Below are 12,924 nucleotides of genomic sequence, written 5' to 3'. Positions count from 1 at the left end.
AAAAAAGGGATCAGATGTTTCAGAATGTGTTGGGTGGTGTTGTTTGTCAAAGGAAAGTCCTCGGTATAACGTGTTGCATACTCTACAATACCGAGAATATACTTGTTCTCCAATTCAGAGGTTTCCAAGGGTCCTACAGTATCCATACCAATGTAGGAAAACTGGACCTCGATTATTGGCAAGGGTTTTAAGGGGACTGGTGATAACATGTGTGTAAAGGTTTTCTGACAAACTTCACACGTTTGGACAAAGGTTTTAATGCCTGCATGGATTCCAGACAGTACAATGTATTTCTTATATGTGCCTGATTCTTAGACTGTCCCAAATGACCTCCTGTTAAATGTGAATGTGCTATTTGCAAAGCAACCTGATTATGACTTTTAGGGACTGCTATCTGGGTTCTCCTCAATCCTTCCGAAGTGATATCTCCTATAGAGGAGTCCATGTTTCAGAAAGAAAAAAGGTCCTCCTTTCTCACAACTCTGTTTCCGATATGGTTTGCACAAAAGCCTCTGCCAAAAAGGGGTTGTTTCTCTGTGCAAAGGATACATTGGGAGGGTCTCAGGTTCTTCTGCTATAGGTTTTCTATGTTCGGAGATGGAAGGGTCAGCAGATGGTTCATCAGCCTCCCCAAAACCCTAAGTTCCCCCATCTGTACTCTCCTTCCCAGAGTAATAATTCTAGGAATTTAGCCTTCTCTAGTACCCATTAAGCGATGTTATATCCTTGATGGATTTGAAACAGGTCTTTTCCATGATTCTGTAATAAGACTTTAACATCCCCTCTGAAATCTTGGTATATCACTCCCGCCAATACATCAATCCCAAACCTCCAGGCTAGCCCGGACCTGGCACCTAATCTGATGTAAGTATCTGGGGTGGAACTAATATGAAGCATCTGGGTATCAATATTCTTTTCCCTGGAGGAACTACTACTGCTACAGATATCAAATCCAATAGAACCCTTTGTGGCTACTGAAGGATCTGATGCTCTGGCATTTAATTTTTCATACTTTAGGGTGCCCCAACTTGTATCAGTTGAGCCGCATCCCACTGCTGACACCATTTGTGCGGTTGGCATCATGGAAGGAGACACAGATAACAGATTCAAGGTATAACAAAATGTTTTATTAAAGAAAAGGTCAGGATGGATTATGGCATAACTTGCCCTATATTAAGGTGGGATTTCCCTACCTAAAGAAACTAAGGAAAATCTGTGTAAAATGTTCGACTGAAATGTCTGTGTATGTCCAAAACCTATGCTAGCCCTCAAAACTAAAACAAAGCAATGTGTATGTCCTACCTGGTAGCGGTACACAGTCAAGTTACTCTCAAGGGTGTCATGGTGTGGGAAGAGCTCAATCCTCCACCCCAATCAGGCAGCTGGTGCCTGTGAAGGAGCGAGCATCTCCTGCATGTGAGGAAAAATGTTCCAAGAAGTTTCTCACTCTAATGAAGTCTCCTCAAATGGGGGGCATCCTGAGGGGAATTATAAAAGGCATGTCGCCGCCTGTGCCTACACAACCTTCAGCTCCAGTCCAGCTGCAGCCGGCTCCAGTGGTCTCGCAGACACTTCCTCCTGCGCAACCTACCGTCACAGCCCTGTCCCCTCCTCCTGCAACCCCACCCAGGGCACGCCGGCTCTGGCCACGCCACCCTCAGATCCTGTGAACCCCCAGGATGGCGCCGATATGGGTGACACGGGCAAAGAAGAAGATCCGGGCGCTTCATCCTCAGCAAGGGCCTTCTACAATAGGCTGATGGGATTAGCTGAATACCTAGGCATCCCTCAGCCTCAGAAGGAGCAGCCAGAAGCAGGCGTTCTAGCGGACGTTCTAATGTTCAAGTTGGCCACCAGGTCAGGCATCCCACTCCAACGGGACGTCGAAGGACTGGCAAAAAAGGGCTGGTCCAAGCCACCCACGCAGCCCACAAACAAATGGCTGGATGCTAAATACAGGTAGACAGAAGGGGATACTCTCCTTATCGGTTCACCGTCAGCCACATTCATCTGTAATAACGGTGGCTTCCATGTACGCCAAGCCATAGTCAGCAACATCCTCATCTACCTCTGCCTTATTAGGCAAGGAGGAGAAAGTGCTGATGGCCTTCCAGAAAAAGGTATACTCCAATGTCAGCCTCCACCTGCAGCAACCTAAAGCAGACGCAATGTTGGCCGTGGGAAACCGGAGGCTATGGAGGGAAATTGCAGTTCCTTCCCGATCTCCCAGTGCACAGGCAAGCAACCTTCAAAGCATGTCTGGAAGAAGCCAAACTAGTGGCACAGGACCCAATGGAGTCAGCTGTCACGCATATCGACACGGTTGCCAGGGCCATTTGCGTGACCACAGATGAGGCAGACAGCGTGGCTCAAAGTCACTAGTTTTAACCCGGACGTTCAAGACCGCATCCTGGATCTTCCCTTTGAAGGGTGGGATTTGTTCCATTTGTCAACCGACAATGAGTCGGACAAGAAAAGGCGTAGTTCCCAGACAGCCAAGTCACTGGCAATACTGCCAAAACCCTCTCCCAAGCTGCTCGGCCAGGGTCAAGACTGATCGGACAGAGGAAGAACATTTTGAGGATTTAGGGGCTTCCAGGACAGGAACACTAGACAGCTCGATGGGTCCCCCAGCCACCACAGGCGCAAGCAACACAAGACCTCACACAAAGGCTTCTTCCAGTCCCAATCCCATGCACCAGCCTCAGAGAGAAAGAAACAATGACAAGGTTATCAAGGTCCACAAGTCTCTGGTGAGGGCCAAGCTTGCTCTTTACATTCAGTCCTGGCGGACTCTCTTCACGGATCCATAGATCCTATCGGTGGTCTCCCATGGCTTCCGCCTTCCCCTCCCTCCTTTCCCCCCTTTCTCTCCACCACTGACTCAGATCGGGACACCAGCTCTCCTTGTGGAGATCTGCCCACTGGTTGTGAGTGGGGCGGTAGAAGAAGTCCCCCTCTCACAGAGAGGCTTGGGGGTTTACTTGCAAATTTTCGCAATCTAGAAGAAGAACCAGGGAGGCCTGCAAGTGGCTATCGATCTATCCTTCTTAAACCTATCCCTACCCCTCTAAAGGTTCAAGATGATTACGCCAGCTCTGATAGCAGAGACTCTGTGTGGGGGAGATTGGACGTGCTCCCTGGACCTGAAAGATGCATACTTACACGTTCCAACATGGCAGCCTCGCTGCTCCTTCCTCCGGTTCAGAGTCATGGGCTCACACTTCCAATACAAGATCCTTCCATTCGGGCTCAATGCAGCCCCACGAATATTCACAAGACTCATGAATGCGGTGTCAGCGCTGCTCAGGTCAGAGGGCCACCATGTATACCCATACTTCGACAACTGGTTGGTCTGGGCAAAATCCCCTCAGAGGGTTCAGAATATGGCCTCCAGACTAATGGATATTCTTTACGAACTGGGGTTCTCCGTCAACCACAGGAAGTCTCCACTTCAACCTACACAAACCTTGCTCTTCCTGGGCCTCAGGTGGGATACCAGGGGGCAGAGGATCTTCCCCGCCAGGAAAATGGCGGCGGCAGGTTCTAATGGCGGATACTGGGCATTTTCTCAGCAGGTAGGAAACTTTGGCCTGGTGGTACCAACACCTGTTGGGGATTATGGCAGCATGCCTCCTAGCAGTTCCCCATACAAAGGCTCAAAATGAGGAGGGTGCAATTACACTTTGCAGCCTCCTGGAACCAGGAAGCAGGCTTGCAAGCAGCATCAGTGACCATCCCGGCGCAACTCCACCAGGATTTGAGTGGTGGAGGCAAAATATCAATCTTATTGCGGGCAGCCTGTTCAGACAGCCCCTGCCGGCTTATTCCATCACGACAGACTCCTTCCTGGAGGGGTGGAGTGCCATGCTGTGCGACCACAATATACATGGTCTGTGGACAGAGGAGGACCAGATAAGCACATCAACTGGCTTGAACGGACAGCCATACAGCTGCCCTCAAGGCCTGCCTAGCGGTCATGAAGAAAAGCCCGGTCTGCATTCAGACGGACAGCACCACTTGCATGTACTACCTCAACAAACATGGGGGCACCAGATCACCTCCCTTGTGCAGGCTCACCATCGGGATATGGGAATGGGCCATAGCCCACAACATATGGCTTTCTGCAAACCACCTTTCCGCGGGAGTCCAACCGGGAGGTGGACAGGCTCAGCAGTCTGGGTGTAGACAACTACGAGTGGAAGTTGAACAAACAAGTCCTGCTGGAGATCTTCAAAATGTGGGGCCAGCCCCTAATAGACCTATTCGCCACAGAGCTGAACGGGCGATGCCACCAGTTTGCCTCCTGGCTGGGTCAGCGCAGAGGCTCGCTGGGGGATGCATTGCAACTTCAATGGAGCGGGATGTCGGTGTGCGCATTCCCTCCGACACCATTAATCCACAAAGTAATCCGCAAGATCAGAGAAACTAATTGCTCATTTCCCACTCTGTGCCTCTCTGTTCTTTACCCACTCTGGGTCTCTTAGTCCTTTCCCCCACGCCAGGCCTTTTCTGTCTTTTCCCAGCCGCAAGGGCTTCTTGGCTCTTCCCCACACTGGGGTTTCTTTCTGTTTCTCATCACCCTCTAGGATCTCTCTGTTTCTTCCCAGCACCAGAGCTTCCTTCTCTGGCCTTGCCACCCACCTCCTGTTCCTCAGAAGCCACCATGCACCTCTATTTGATGAGCGTTGCTCCCTGGCAGGGTTATGTAGGCCGACTGTCCCTCGTCTCGCTGCTGAGCTGCTTATGCAACTTCTCAACTGGACTGTACAGCGGTGGCATTTTCTCCTGGTTACTGCTTGCTTGGTGCGGGAGCTTGTGGAAGGCTTCTCCTGCAGGCTCTGCTTGGCCCATTGAGATACTCTGCTCTCACTCAGGCTGCCACAGCCCACTGCTCTGGGTTCTCGCCAACCGGGCCATGTTACACTGTCATTGTGCGGACCGCCAGGCGCAGTGCCACATCTGAAATTCTGTCTCTCTGAGCTTCCCTCCTCCCAATGTGCACTGTGATTGATTGATTTCTCACCTGATCTGACTCCAGGAGGTTGGTTTTTCTGCCGTTCTGCTATCTTCCCTAAAGAGGATGAAATTAAGTTTGGGTCAGAAGCTGTGTCAGCCATTGTTAAAGGGTTCTCACGCATCTTAGTTCCTGCATTGCCCATTAAGATGGTAGTATCTGGGGCAAAGGGATGGTGACTTGAGCCTCTCTCTGGGGTATTCCTGTCCTTCCCTCCAGAGGGATTCTGCTTGCCAGGCCCCCTAGTTGGTGTGAGGTATAGCAGACTCACCTGGCTACTCCCAAAGGGGGCGGGTCTCCCTGGGGGGAGGTGACTGACTGCCTGGATTCATCACAATATTCAGTATCATCTCCGGTTGTTGGTTAATGGTTCGGTTGAAGGGCATTTGGTTGTTGTGGTTTTTATGTTGTGCTTTTCTTAACTCTTTCATTACTCATCTATGGAATATGTCTAGAACATTGTCTTGTGGTGGACACCGAAGGAATTTGGATTTCGTTTTTAATTTGGGCCTAATGCTGACATCTGTATGAATGTCCATTTCATTTACAAAGGTTTCATTCCTATGTGTAATTCTGTTTCTTCTAACTTAATCCGTCTGACTGTATCTTCTATAAATGTGACTGAAAAGTTGGTCTACATTTCTTTTCTAGTATACTTTCAAAGACTTTTTAAGCTTTAGACTTCAACAGAATTTTCAGAGATCAGTTTGTGTTTGTAGGAAGTTATTTTCACTGCTAGGAGAAACCTTTCCCTGGTGCGGAGATGAGGTTCTCCAACAGATGTTTAGTTAAATTGCAAATCAGCATTTTATCTTTTGGCTTTGCATTCTTTTGTGATCTGGTGGTTACTCCTTTTCTTTCTTCTGTCTCTTGGTGTTTCTTCTGCTCTTGTTTCTTGGTTTCAGGTGATTGAGGAAGTAGTTATGTTTGGTTTGGTTTGACTTGACTGTGTCATTTATTTTTGGGCTGTTGTGATATCAGTCGGGCAGTTCCCGGTCTTCCTCACCTGCCTGTGTTTTGTTCTCGTGTATTTGTTGGTTCTGCTTCTGCTTCGTGAGCTGACTCCAGCTCTATATTCGGTCATTCCTTTTCACTCAAATCTTGAGTAAGTCTTTGATGTTTGCTGCTATTCACATGCTCATGTTATTTCTGGAATGTAAAGATTCTTCCATTCAGGTAGTCATTTTCAGCTGTCTTAAACTTCCTTTGTTTTTTAATTTTCAATTCTAGGATCTGGTAGTTTTTGAAGGCAGCCTCCTGTGCATTGAGTATTTCTATCTCTGTTTTTAATTCAGCAATTTCTTGCAATGTTATTTGATGTGTTTTTGATCATTTGCTTGGGAGTATTTACTAGTAATTCCCCCCCATTCAGTTGCTGCTTCTTTGCCCTCATCTACATTAGATGTAAAGCTACACATGCTAAGGCCTCTTCCAATTCACTGGATTTTTCTTGTTCAAATTTAAATTGTAGATGTTTTTCTATGTTATGTGATTGGTTGTTCTGTATTTCTTGGAGTTCACCTGCCTCTACATCTCTTGATTTATAGGGCCTCATCAGGAGTTTGGCCTCAGCCCTTGAATGCGGCGGTAATGCTATTGCCTCCGCATTTAAGGACCAGCCAAATCATGAATTGGGCGGAACGTTTAGAGGTTTAACTCCAGCTTTTTGTTAGAGGTAAAATACTGCACTTTCTGCCTGTTTCTCTGCGCTATTAGCGCCTCGTTAATAGCGGCCCCAACCTCATGCAGTCCAATGGATCCAATGGGGAATGGGAGCTTACTGCTGTACCGCTACTCGTGATCCGGCGCTAATAGTGCCGGACTGAGTAGTGATAACACTGTTTGCGTTGGCGGGGTATCAGGTAATATTATCCCCATATATATATGGTCGCAGTAAATAATATCGCCGGGAAAAGGTCGCGCCGATATAATATGGGTGACCATATATATGGAGAAAGGGGCTAAAAATAAAACATTTAAAAAAATAATAAAAAAAAAAAAAGAAAAGAAAATGTGGGGGTTGCGGGTGTGTCCCCCGCATGTTCCATCCAATAATGTTGCCACAAAAAACTGCCATTTTTCGGCGATATTTTTGCATGGCGAGATTTTTGTGGCGACATTATTACATGGAACCGTTGGCGGTATCCCGGTGGTAGTACCATCGGGATACCGCCAAGGCTTTGATAGAACCCAAAGTCTGTTTCCATCTCTGATTCTGCTGCAAAGGATGCTTTCATGTGTGAACCTTTCAGGATAGTTCAGGCGTGTGGAAGACTCTTCCACATCCTTGGGGCAAGCACTGGGAGTCTTTAGCCTCCGCTTCTTGTTCTCATGAAGGAGGGATGCATTTGCAGGCTGCAGGGGTCTGAGTGGGCAATACATCTTTATACAGTTCTGGAGGTAAGGAGCTTCATAGTGTGGGTGTGAAGCTGAAGCGGGAAGAGGAGCCGGCCGGCTTTGTTCTGGAGTCCTTCCATTTTGTCCATCAGGAATTGGGAGAACACAATGTAATGTAAATGGCGTTTGAGTTGTTTAGTCTGGCTTATGGCAGTCTTGAGACCACCAGCGTGAGTGCATTCGAGCTCCAGGCAGTTGCAATAGCACAGTGTGGTAATTTCACATCCTCCACCTGTGCACCATGATTGTCATCTCAGACGTTCTAAGCCTTCTATGGGCAGTGAGGCTCGTGCAGGCGACTCACATAACTCTAGCTGCATCTACCCCTCTGGTGATGCAGGGTTTGAGCTCCTCTGAGAAGGTGCAAAGCATTAGGGCCTAAAACTGTGAAACAATCCCATGAACCAGCTAATGATATGTGTTTACTTCTGATCCCACAGGTGATTCAGCCTTGAAGATAAAGTCGAACTTCCAGAATTCTCTCCAATGTGCCGCGGAGACAGCACTGGGCAAATCATCCAGCGGAAAGTTCCCAGCAGAAGTGGTCCAGAGCTTCACTGACAATGCACCCTCAGCACTGGGCAAATCATCCAGCGGAAAGTTCCCCGCGGAAGTGGTCCAGAGCTTCACTGACAATGCACCCTCAGCACTGGGCAAATCATCCATCGGAAAGTTCCCAGCAGAAGTGGTCCAGAGCTTCACTGACAATGCACCTCCAGCACCGGGCAAATCCTCCAGCGGAAAGTTCCCCGCGGAAGTGGTCCAGAGCTTTGCTGACAGTGCACCTTCTGGCGGCCGAGGGTGGGCAGCTATTGACGAGGAACAAAAAGAAGTAAAAAATAAGCGAAGGCAGAACCTCATTGGCTTCCATCCTCCGGCACATCCCATGCTGTCTCACAAAGCTCACAGAATGCCCCACCTGCAGAGCCAGGAGGCACCCAGTCAAGGCCAGAGCGCAGTCAGGAATATTGATGCTATGTCGTGTGACCCAACCAGGCTGCACGGCTCGAGACCACATTCCTTTTCTAGAAGTGAACACATTTTCCCCCCGATTGACAGTCGGGGAGAACGTCCGAGAATACACACAGAAAAAAGAGGAGATTCATATGCTGTGTGTGAGAAAATATTTTCCCCGATGTCCAAGCTTCTTCACCACGAAAGAGCACACATGCGGGATAGGCCCTATTCCTGTAATATCTGTGGGAAAAGCTTCATGAACCGGCAAGTTTATATAAGACACCAAAAAATACACACAGGAGAGCGGCCCTACCAGTGTACTGTGTGTGGGAACAGCTTCAGACTGAAGGAGTTTCTGAATCAACACCTGAGTATACACACAGGAGAGCGGCCCTACCAGTGCACGATCTGTGGCAAAAGCTTCAGTCGCAAAGGAACTCTTGCAAGACACCAAACCATACACATGAAAGATCGGACATAGGTCCAGTAAAGCAAGGCACAGAACATATCCATGCTCATATTGGCGAATGAATCTACAAACTTCAGTCTATGTCAAGATCCTGTAGCTTTAGGGGTGGGAGTGCGGGATTGTGGCAATGTGTTAAACCCAGATCTACCACCAAATGATGCTACACCACTATGAAGAAGGAACTATCCACAGACCGTCATGGCCCGGTGCTTCTTTAGAACTAGCTGATATGATATGATATGGCATTTATAACGCGCCTATGCACAAGTGTTTCAAGGTGCGACGAGGCAAGGAAGGGGTACAAAGGGAGGACAGGCAGCGATCCTATTAGGCCATGTGTCATTCAGATCGCGCAAGTGCGTGGGAAGGGGGCAGGGACAGTGCAATACATGGGAGTAGAAAAAACAATAAGTAAGTAATGGACCGCAAGTGGCAAGTGCATGGGTAAGTGCAGACATCAGGTGTCAAGGTCTGGTAGGGGGACTGTTGGGGACAGTGTGGGAGTTGCCAGGTGGGCAGTGCAGGTGTGTGATGCTGGCGGGGGAGGGACCTGGGCCCAAGATCAGAGGGTGTCCAGGTAGCCAGAGCAGTTCTGGTTACAGCCGGGAGGTCCGCAGAGGAGAGGGGGAGAAAAAGCAGAAGCAAAGAGAAAGGTTTTGAGGTGCTTCCGGAACTGGAGATGGTTCTCCTCAAGTTTAAGGGATGCAGGGAGGCTATTCCAGAGGGAGGCACCAGCTGAAGAGAGATCTACCACCAACTTGTTGCTTGGAGAAGCGACTGACCCTGAAAGAGTTGGAGGCAGAGCTCGAGAAGGATGGTATTTAGGGAGAGCGAGTTGAAGGTATTGAGGCCCCAGAAGGCCTTGTGGACAATGCAGAGGGTTTTGAACTTAATCCTCGCAACCACTGGGAGCCAGTGCAGAGATTTCAGTCCGGTAGAGATACGATCCCTGGGCTTGAGGCCAAGGACAAGTCTCGCCGTCCTGTTCTGTATAAGTTGCAGAGGGTCGGAAAGTAGAAGCAGGCAGATTTAGAAAGAGGCTGTTACAATAGTCCAGCCTAGAGAGAACCAAAGCTCTGGGGACAGTGAGCTTCTGGGGGAAGGAGAGGAAAAGAAGAATACCTCTGAGGAGGTGCAGCTGGTAGTGTGACTTCTTAGTGATGTCAGAGATGTGAGGGGAGTGTGGAGTCAAAGATGACCCCAAGGTTTTTAGCCTTGCAGTTGAAGCTCAAGCTCCACCCACCAGATGGCAAGAGAAGATCTATTGAGGAAAGTGTCCTGAAAATGTGCACACAGACTGGAAGAGCTGTGACTACCCTTGCCGCAGCAGGGTCTAAGAAGGCAGAGCGACATGAGACTCTGCCAATTGCACACGAGGGCTGCCATTTTATAGATGAAACAATATGTTCACACTTCCTGACTCCTAAAACGCCAGCCAATGTTTTAAATATTGGTGGTCATTTTCTATGTAAAAGAAATATTCATGTTCAACCAAGTTCTTGCTTGTGAAGAACCCACGAGTGGATGCCACCCTCATTTTATTCAGCAAAGACTTTGGGCCTCATTACACGGTAGGGGGTAAGGGTTTACCGGTACCAGTATTTTACCGGTACCGGTAAACCCTTACCGCATTTACGCGAGGTCCCTTTGCGGGTTGGAGAATTTAACGCCTGCTTTTTGCAGGTGTTAAAAACCAACCCGCAAAGGAACCAGGGAGCTAATTACGTACCGCAATTTGCGGTGCCGTAATTAGCACCTTCCCCATTCCCATTATGCCCTATGGGGCAAAAATGGGAATGGGGAAGGGCAATGGGGGAAGGGGGAATTACCGCCCCACCAACCTTGGAATAGGGCGGTACTTCCCCTTTCCACCAAGGCGGTGCCAGTATTTTACCGGCATGGACCAAGGTGCTAATAGCACCTTGGTCCACCGCCGTCCGTGTAATGATGCCCTTTATTTTATTTTTTAAAGCGCAGAGATGTATAAATTGGATAGGCTAGGAGGTACATACGCCTTACTCATATTTTTAAATGTGCATTTAGCCTGTCTCTATACAGTGTCAGTGAGATGTGAACCCTGTGAGGCACCTGTAGAACGCTGAATGCATAGGGGAAGGATGGATACATCAAATCTTGTCCATGTAGCCATATTTCCTTCACAGCCTTAAGCATTGTCTCGGGAGGATAGCTCAGGGGCAACATGCTCGCCTTGGAAGCAAGACGGCGTGGAGCAACACAGGTTCGATCCCTGGGTCCTAGAAACCTCTGGGTATTAAGCATGTTATAAATAACCAATTCCAATTACAGGGAAGCTCTTTTATAAGCCCCAGGGTGTGCGCCACGCCCCATCCTCTTTCAGGCAGGACTATCGCATGAGCCAAAGGGGGAAACATTAACCCTGTGTCCCCACAACATATACCTATCCCCCATTTACCAGGTCTATTTTGCCTGTAGGACTTACCCATATGTCCTAATTGTCTCTGAGGAATGCTGTGCACTGTACATTCCCAGGCCCCAGTAACCTCAAGACAACATTGAAAGGAGCCTGCTAGCGGGTTCTGGGAAGACCCTTGGCAGGTGAAGTCAAGCACAAGATGGGGTGTAAACGTGGAAAAATAGAGACAGTCAGTCTAGGTAGACGTTTCAGAAGGCACTGTGTACATCCAGGCAGTCTGACGTCTTGCCCACCATTAAAACAGAACATCTCCTGAGGCTTTCTAGCTTAGCCTTGCCCCAGTAGTAGATTGCAGGGTACACCAGAGGTATTGCAGCACATCCCTGTGTGGGTGCCAAGGGCTCCCGATCTGAATTTATCCCAAAAGCAATTGTTGAGAAACCTGTGATTGGGCTGTGAGGTTTTCTTGTAGAGCCTCTGATCCTGGGGGTCCTAGAGTCATCCTGAATTGCCAGAGAGCCCGAAGCAGCCACGGGGCCCTGGACTGGAACACAATGGTCAAGGGGTTGTTGGCGTATCTCCGGTGCGACCTATCCTTTTCTTCCAGTTGTGGACTTCATGGAGTGCTATATTGTGTTGGGCACATTTTTTCCAAATCTTGGGACAAAATGCGTGTGAAGGTTTTAGAGCATACCTGTATTTATTTTCCAAAATAGAAAAATGTATTTGTGTGTGGGGGTGACCTATGTGGGTGTGTCTAATCCTTGTCCATTGTCTGGTCTTTAATGGCATGTATGGATGTGCTGAACCTACCCAGGAATGTTATAAAGAACGGACACTTTCCTGCCTTTAATGTGGATCTGGGACTCTATGTAAGAAAAGAGCTGTACAAGTGACATTTCATTTCTTAATGCTATTCTACCAGAGTTTAATGGACCAACCATTGATTCAGGCAGCAGAGATGTCGCGTGTAGACAGCGTCATAAAGGATCGCAAACTATCTATACATGTATCTAAACATCATTGTAAGGGCAGCTGTGTTGCGTCTTTCCTTGGAAGTGCTGCGATGCCCAGTATTATTATGGAGGAGCTTCTACACTCGACTGAGTTACTGGCACGCAGTGCTGGTCGGTAATGCTGCATTCACATGGCAGCGGCAGCATCCTGCTAAAAAAAAGTAGACTCCCGCAAACTAGCATTGCCACATAACAGGTCACCCTGTGCCGGCTTCTTTCATTCTAGACATAATCTCACCTGGTCAATCTTCGCAAGTACAGCTGTGTGGGTAAATGATCCTGTTACAATGTCTGGATGCTCAGAAGGTGAGTAGTTCACTTTCTGCATGGACAGGGCCATGCACAGGTTAATGTATACTCTCTGTAAGGTCTCTGCTCAGAGCTGAAGGGCATCAGATCCTGCTAAGAACTCTCCCTGTGAAACAAAGACAAACAGTTGCTAACTATTGCCTTCAAACAATGTGTCACAGACATAAATCAAATACTGACCCACAAGAGGCCCTCAGCTGTAGCTAATGAGCTGTGGATGTCAGATGTAAAGGACTGCCAAACACCAAACAAAGCAGGCCATTGAGCTGTCCTTAACTCACAAAGATTCATTTAAGTCTTCTAAAAGTCTGTGAGTCTTCCTCCAGCAGAGACCTCCCCCGAGGCCCGGTATAATGCCCAGCCA

At 48.4% G+C, this 12,924-nt stretch overlaps 1 protein-coding gene across 3 annotated transcripts in view; it reads left to right on the top strand.

Annotated features, from left to right (window-relative positions):
* LOC138473364 (zinc finger protein 398-like) overlaps positions 1–12,239 on the top strand; it is a 171,572-nt gene extending 159,333 nt beyond the window's left edge. For all 3 annotated transcript variants that reach the window (XM_069612049.1, XM_069612048.1, XM_069612050.1), the window contains one exon: positions 7,855–12,239. In XM_069612049.1, the coding sequence (XP_069468150.1) occupies positions 7,855–8,852 (998 nt within the window). In that variant the 3' untranslated portion in view covers positions 8,853–12,239. The remainder of the gene's footprint in view (positions 1–7,854) is intronic.
* Positions 12,240–12,924: the final 685 nt, after the last annotated feature.

The sequence above is a fragment of the Ambystoma mexicanum genome, chromosome 8 (genome assembly GCF_040938575.1).
Source record: "Ambystoma mexicanum isolate Mex_15411 chromosome 8, UKY_AmexF1_1, whole genome shotgun sequence".
Taxonomy (NCBI): Eukaryota; Metazoa; Chordata; class Amphibia; order Caudata; family Ambystomatidae; genus Ambystoma; species Ambystoma mexicanum.
Note: the sequence above shows the minus strand (reverse complement) of the source record. Positions and strands in the feature narration are given on the sequence as shown.